Source organism: Drosophila willistoni, chromosome 3R (genome assembly GCF_018902025.1).
Source record: "Drosophila willistoni isolate 14030-0811.24 chromosome 3R, UCI_dwil_1.1, whole genome shotgun sequence".
NCBI classification, from domain to species: Eukaryota; Metazoa; Arthropoda; class Insecta; order Diptera; family Drosophilidae; genus Drosophila; species Drosophila willistoni.
The window spans coordinates 6942544-6949939 of NC_061086.1; the positions used below are offsets into that span (position 1 = coordinate 6942544).

The 7396-nt window shown below is 39.8% G+C and overlaps 3 protein-coding genes across 3 annotated transcripts; all 3 read right to left on the reverse strand.

Annotated features, from left to right (window-relative positions):
- Positions 1-3246: 3246 nt before the first annotated feature.
- Positions 3247-5113, reverse strand: LOC26529955 (seminase). The gene is made up of 2 exons (XM_015177001.3): positions 4298-5113; positions 3247-4216 (listed from the first exon to the last, which is right to left on the reverse strand). The coding sequence occupies exon 1, from the start codon at positions 5111-5113 to the stop codon at positions 4316-4318; it is 798 nt and encodes a 265-aa protein (XP_015032487.1). The 3' UTR covers positions 3247-4216; positions 4298-4315.
- LOC6650184 (seminase) lies at positions 3291-4166 on the reverse strand. Its single transcript, XM_002073094.3, has one exon. The coding sequence runs from the start codon at positions 4164-4166 to the stop codon at positions 3291-3293; it is 876 nt and encodes a 291-aa protein (XP_002073130.1).
- A 1024-nt stretch (positions 5114-6137) lies between the features above and the next one.
- On the reverse strand, positions 6138-7159 carry LOC26528859 (seminase). Its single transcript, XM_015176949.3, has one exon. It carries the CDS (start codon positions 7148-7150, stop codon positions 6314-6316), a length of 837 nt encoding a protein of 278 aa, XP_015032435.3. The 5' UTR covers positions 7151-7159; the 3' UTR covers positions 6138-6313.
- Positions 7160-7396: the final 237 nt, after the last annotated feature.

Genomic DNA, 7396 nt, shown 5'->3' on the forward strand with positions numbered 1-7396 from the left:
TAAATTGAAGACAACAATGACCTATTTCTTCGATTGTATCGGAAGTGTAAGGTCTTAAGTTCATTCAAATATAAAGTCGTTACTGTGGACTTATTTTTTCGCAACAGTTTTACATCTGAATTCCTACTACTAAGTCTACTAAGCATAATTAATGATTGTCCTTTAGCACACAAAAAAAAAAACCAATTATTTGAAGACATGTTATCATGTTATAAAACATCTAAGCTTTTTATGTGAACATTTATCTTAAGAAATGGGACTTTCGTAACGTATCCGAATGCATTTTGAAAATGCATTATATTGGTTTGACCAACAGGTCGTCTTGTTTTAACTTTTAACGCTCTTGCTCTCTCTCGTAATGGCGCAGCGGGTCCGTAGCCAACGCATCGTACGTCCACAGCTCTCTTCCCGCGAAAGTGGCCGCATACGTCGCTGTGTATCGGCCCAGTAAACAAAACACCACACATGTCACAAGGTGTTTGACCCGGTCTTTTTTGTTGTGCTGGGAGCCACATACGACGCATCGCCACCTTTTTGCGCCATTGAAATGAATTAAATACTGAGATATATCAACCTCAGTAAGGACCTCTTTTTGCATGACTTTGATTTTGACGCGAGTCTCCTCAAACAAGTCATCCAAAAAGGGGTCCTGACTGGGATTGATTATCTTAGTACCCCTTTCATTTCCGTTGCCGTTGTCACTATTGATGTTACGCTCATTTGAGGTGGTGTGGCGCCGAATAAGTAAGTGGGACAAGTTATCTTAGTTATTTATTTCGTTTGAAAATATTTAGTTTGATTTTTTTCTAATTTTGCCCTAAACTTTTTTCCATTTTAATGGGCTGAAATATATTTATAAATTTAAGAAGTTTAAAGATAAATTTATTTTATTTTAATATCTTAATCGGTTTAGTTGGTATTGATAGCAATGTAGTGTCCCAATTACTTATTTTGCGCACCTTATAAAACTGTCGGGCGACCTGCGTTCAACTGCCCATAACTTCGTAAGTTTTACTCGGATCGATCTATGATTTTAGTACACTATTCTTGAAATGTTATCCTTTGAGAAAAAATTTTGTGGGAGTATCTCTAATTGTTTATTTTTGTTAAATGAATTTTGTCAATAGCCTTACAATTTTGACCTGGCAAAAAAAGGTTCCCATATTTTATGTAGTATTTCTTACAATTTTATAGGACTGCAGTGATGGTGGCAATGACGATAAACTATCGTCATCAAAACGGGCTAAGTCGGATGGGGCGGCATCGAGGACGTCTGTCCTCTTTGTCATGCTCCAATCCATAGATGGGAAGAAGAGGCAACCCGCCTATGTCAAGATGTTGTGGGACGATGACACCTACAATAGCGGATTGATCGATGGCATTACCCGAAAGTTTGAGGACCACCTCCGAAAGAATTATAGCCCGGGGGACTTGATAGCGTACGTTTGCGACGGATGCAACGCGAATATGAAGTTTCGCGATGAATACAAGGGCGTAGTCCCCATTGTTTGGGGCTACCAGCACTTTGCAAACGTGTGCATCAAAACTCACCACCACATCGATGACACGCTGCATGCCATCTATGGCACAACCTACACAACTCCCACCTACATAGCTGCAGTAGATGGGATGTTCGTGAAGGATACGCTGCCAACGGAGATTCAAGAGAAGTATCAATCGGAAGTGGACAACATAAAGAAGCTACTTGGGCGACTAAGTAAATTCTATAAAGAAACGGAATCAATCAGGACATGTCAATTAAAGAATGTAACAGTAATATGTTAGAAATGATTGGTCAGTTTGTCCGATTCGCGGGCGAACAATATTTAAATGTATTAAGGCCCCAAACACTAACTATTAAAACTGACAAAAGACCGGAAGTGGAGTGAATAAAATTATACTGATGCAGCTAGATTTTTTAATTCTCTGGAGAGTTTTGCTATAGGTCAATCAAACGATTTCAAAAAAATTGTATCCTTTTATCGGGGGGACTTCAAAGATCCTAAGCTTATAAATGATAGAGACTTTTTTCTTCAAATTTTACGGCGCGAAAGAAAGAAGGTCAGCAATATTCGTGAAATAGTTAATTTTTTGAGAGAAAACAAATGTTATATGGACCTTATTCCGGAATTTGTGCGATTCATTCGATTGATAATACCATTCCTGGATCAACGTGCTCTAATGAAAGTATCTTCTCGGTTTTGTGTCGAATCAAAAATTATCTAAGATCAGCAGCTGAGCAAAATATTTAGACTAAGTCATGTGGCAATAATTTGTTTTCACTACCCACTCGGGCTAAGCGCGTGCCGCCGGCCCTGTCAGTTACAATTCACAGATCGGAGCATCCAGACAAAAATAAGAAGGAAATGGACATGATGCGGTGTTTACATAGATACTTTACCATTAACTTTCGCAAAAAATCTGCTTATATAAAAGTTTCGGCATTTTTAACAAATTTAAAGCGCTTAATATCAATCTAGTATGACCTAATGCTAATAACGAAATATTATTATAAATTTTTGCGCAAAGTTGCATATGATACCAAAGTTTACCGAAAAATACTATTTAAGTCTGATTTGCCCCTTAAAATTATCATAAATCGTCAAACCAATAAGTGTCCGTTCGTGTTTTCTGCCATTTCACTATATATATATCTACGGTGTGTTTAACACGGTCACAGAAACAATTTTGATGTGGCGGGCGCGCCAAGAAAAGCCCAGTAAACAAATTATAATTGTTTTCATTTGATTGAGAGATTTTATAACAATTTACCCTTTAAACCTTGACATTTTGAATTGAAACGGTTTAAGCGAAAAACTTCTTCAACACTGCTGAGTAAAACGCTAGCGTTTACTCACGCGATTTAAAAACGCGTGAGTAAACCGCTCGAACATTTGAGTAAACGCGCGAACATGTTCGAGTTCGTGAGTAATGTTTTTCTTCTTATCAAATTGTGTCCTTGCTTACTTGGTCTAAGCACGTATTTAAGGTTCGTGTCTGCACTTACTGCATATCTCTAAAAATCCCTTTATTTTACTCGCACCCTTAGCACTATTACTCGCACCCTTAGGACTTTTACTCGCACCCTTAATAATCGATATTTTTGAAAAACAGTATATCGATAAAGTGCTCGTTTTAAGGAGCACTCACCCATTAAATGAGTAAGCAAATTAGAGTGTTTAGTCCTAAGGTCTGAACGAAACAAATTTCAAAAAATGTTCCCGCAATTTAAATTAAAACTAAATGTTTGAAATTGACAGAATTGTTTTACTCGCAATTCAATAGAGGATCTAATATACTCGTCTGGAGCGCCGTGAAATTCGGCGAATCTTGTGTTTTCTATGGGGCTTATTTCGGACGGCATTTAGGATGAAGTGCCTAACCTGATATATGTCAGTAAATAGTCCAGGAGCACCAGGCTTAGAGCATTCCGGTCCATAGGCTACAATGGCGCAAACTTTATCCTGTGATGTGACAGGGCAACCAAATTCAAACATGCACTCCCGAGGCCGGTTGAATTCATGGCCACATGCTATGGTCTCGGTGAGCCGTAGTTTTCCATACTCATTCTCGCACTCCATTTTTTTCATCAGGGAAATCTGCTCCGTCCGCAACTCTTCGTCCGGACCAGCGCCGCAGGCCACAACAGCCAGTTGGGGGTGCTCGCGGAGCGGTTTGCTGCACAGTTTGGCAAAATCACCATCACGCTCAATGGGATTGAGCAGCTTCACCATGGCTATGTCCATAAAATTACTATACTGGCGAAACATTTTGGGCACCACGACGCTGTCTATTAAAGCATAATTCTTGCTCTCCCCCGACCGGGGTGTGACATACTCCACACTTAATTGGTTTAGTCGACTACGATACAAATACATACAATTTGCCGATGTGATGACCCACAATGGTGCATAGTAGACACCACCGCAGGCGAATCTTTCGCCATCTAAAATGCGCAATAGCCAAGGTCCTACATGTGCAGTGCCCTCTGTCAGCTGGTAGCCCTCTGTGTCCACAGTTCTTACGGCTGACTTTATGTGCAAATTGTTTGCACTGCCCAATACAAAAGGTTCCGATGCCTGGGCGGCTTCGAGAACGATACCGAGGATTCCATAGATAGATAGGAGGAATCGACCTTTGGTCGAAGTGTACAATTTGGCATTCATTTTGATTCTAAACTAATCACCCAAGATCTTCGCGCCACGCTCTAAATGGCCTGAAAATATTAATTTAACGGTTCTTATATAAATCTCAAGCAGAGAATTAAATTTCGCCATAGTTTATTTGTCATACATACGCATATTGAACTCCCCATTTAGGCCAACTCGCCACATAATATATCGTCTTCTGTTTTCTGTATATATTTCTTGGCCTTAAAAATATCTATATAAAAGTCTGGATAGGAATCCATTTGACACCATGGACCCCATGAAACTAAGCCGCAGAGTTCATTTTCCCAAATTAAGGGCGAACCCCCATCATAGTGGCACTTATTCTGCTTATCCTGATGGAACACACAGAAACTAAAATTCGTTGACTTATGAAGCATTTCACCCTTATGACGACATCTCTCGCCCACTTGAACTATCAGTGATCTATTCGAAAATGTGAAAGTAGGCTGAATTTCCGATTTACCTCGACCATATCCCATGACGGTTAAATTCATGTCATCTCTTATCTTTCTACGGCAAAGTCTTATAAACTCTGTTAGCTTACCCTTAAGTGGGGACTTTAATCGCACCAAAGCTATATCGCCAGCTGTCATATTTCTATCATTAGGTGTATAGACTGTATCAATTGAGGCAAATTGATCGAAATCCGAATTTGTATACGCTATCGATTCCACGCTGACCTGGTCCAGAACATAACGAAACGGCTGTATACAAAAGGCAGATGTTACCACCAATAATGGAGCAATGTAGGCGCCCCCACAACTGAAAGCTCCATCAGCGCTGACAATGCGCACCTGCCAACCACCCCTGCTCCAGTTGTTTCGATTCCTCCAATAGCGTTTATTTTTCGGAGTCAATCTGGTAATGTGTCTTGGATAGTTCCTACTCCTACTGCTGGAAAGGCAGAGCACAAGGCACAGGAACAGATGAAGATAGTTCATGACGTTCTTGAACCAACAATTGGAGTGCCATTCTTCAAAATTAACACAATGCCGTATCTAATTATTTAAAGAAATTTGTCGTAAATTGATTTTTAACCGCAAATAATTATTTTGATTTGGATATAATTTTTTGGGCCCGATATCTAACTTTATTTTATGGCAGGCACAGAGTTGATTCTTTTAAAATAAGCATAGAAAACTTCTATCATATGATGTGAGACTCATACCAACTTGCCAGATGTTACAAGGCGATCTACTTTTTCAATAAATTCCTTAACTTTTACAATATTTGTGTATATGCCCGGTTTTTTGATTTCGCAGGGCCAAGGTCCAAGCGAAACTACGCCACATAGTTGGTTTCTCCACACAAGAGGAGAGCCTTGATTATAGCCGCACAATGTTGAATTTCGAGCATAATTTACACAAAGAGATGTGTTGGACAAATAATATTGATTATTGTAATAGTTAGCACACGCATCGAGATTCTTGAGATAAGCCGAGTGCTTTAGGGGGATGTCAGAAGGTAAATAAGAATGATCATCGCTGTAATACCAGGAGAAGGCCATCATTTCCCCGCCATTTTTTTTTTTATTATTGCACAGCCTAATGAACTCGGTCAGTCTGCCCGGTAAGGGCTTTAGAAGTCTCACCACAGCTATATCCATATGGTTTTCATCAACGACAAAATCATCCGGAGTGTACACCGTGTCGACTTCAGCAAGGACAGTTTCCGATGGATGAATGGCGGTACCAAAAACAGTCGCCTCATCAAGACTATAGCGTAAATTTTGCATACAATTGGCAGAAGTGATTACCAAAAGGGGCGAATAGTAAGCTCCGCCGCAGGATACGCCACCATCATGACCGTTCGTAATGCCAACTAGCCACCCACCGAAATTGTCTCCCGAATTTGAGTTCATGCCACCCCAAACTCGAAATAACCTTGGTGTTTTTTTCGTAATGTTATTTTTGTACACTTTGCCCCAAGCAGCAGGCATCCAAGTTAAAAGTGACACTAGGCAAATATAGCTTAATAATTTATCAGCCATCTTCTATGGCCCTCTAAACGACACTATATTTTCATAAAATTTATTTAAAATACAATTTTACAAATTCGATATGCCTTTCAACAAAGTGAGTGAGAGATGCGAGACAGTGATAGAGAGAGAGGGAGAGTGACAGAGACAGAGACAGAGACTGTTAATTCCTTCTTTTAACCTGTTCCCTCGATAACACTTTACCCTCGATATCTTTTATCCACGATCTCATAATTGTTATATTTGTATACAAGCTGGGGTAACGTGTATCCCTGCACAGAGGTCCCCAGGACACAATGCCGCACAGTTTATTCTTATATACAACCGGACATCCGCCATCGTAACGGCAATTTCGCTTATCTGGCGGTTGAGTGGCACAGAATATTGTCCCGGAAGAGATCGAGTTTGTGTAGGTGGCCAAGCATTGCTTTAAGTTCTGAACGATCACTGAGCTATTAGTGGGTTCCAGACTCATGGGTTGCACATCCATCGAATCGAACCCCCAACCGACGCTCATTAGCTTGGTATTATCTGGCAATGGGCGGTCGCACAGTGAGATGAACTCGAGAAGTTTACCTTTTATAGGTTTAACCAACCTAACCAGGGCAATATCCATATACTGATCCAAATATTTGAAACCAGGTGGAAAATATATTGTATCGATTAGCGAAAAATAGTCTTCGGAATTTTTACTTCTCGCCGTGGGCTCAACACTCATATTGGTATCATAGGTATAAGGATGTATGCAATTGGCCGATGTAATAACCAATAAGGGGGAATAGTATGAAGCTCCACAAACGATGGATGCATCATTATTATTCTTAATATAAAGTAGCCAACCGCCATAATTGTTGCCTGTGTTGGAGGACATTCCACGCCAAATTCGATGGTGTTTTAGCAACTTTGAATGAATATCGTGTCTATAGACTTTTCCAAATGTCGTCTTATTGAGACTCATAGCCAGCAGCAGCAACAGCAGCAGACAATCAACTCTATTCATTATGCTTCACTTTGTTCAACTAAATTGTTGCTCTAAAAAAAAAAAGAGTAATGCAAGTATTTACATAAGCATAGCCAATTACAATTGTAATGGACATCAATCCTTAAAAAGAATGCAGTTATTTTAAACGACTTTAAGCATCAACACTCTCTTTAATTCATAATCAACAAGAATGTGTAGCCAAAGTGGGAGTGTATCCAATTTCGGTTCCAATTTCGTTTCAATGCACTTAACACTTGCGTTTTC

Coding starts and splice junctions, on each gene's coding strand:
- LOC6650184 (XM_002073094.3), bottom strand. CDS start 4,166: ATGAATGCCAAATTGTACACTTCGACCAAAGGTCGATTCCTCCTATCT.
- LOC26529955 (XM_015177001.3), bottom strand. CDS start 5,113: ATGAACTATCTTCATCTGTTCCTGTGCCTTGTGCTCTGCCTTTCCAGC.
- LOC26528859 (XM_015176949.3), bottom strand. CDS start 7,150: ATGAATAGAGTTGATTGTCTGCTGCTGTTGCTGCTGCTGGCTATGAGT.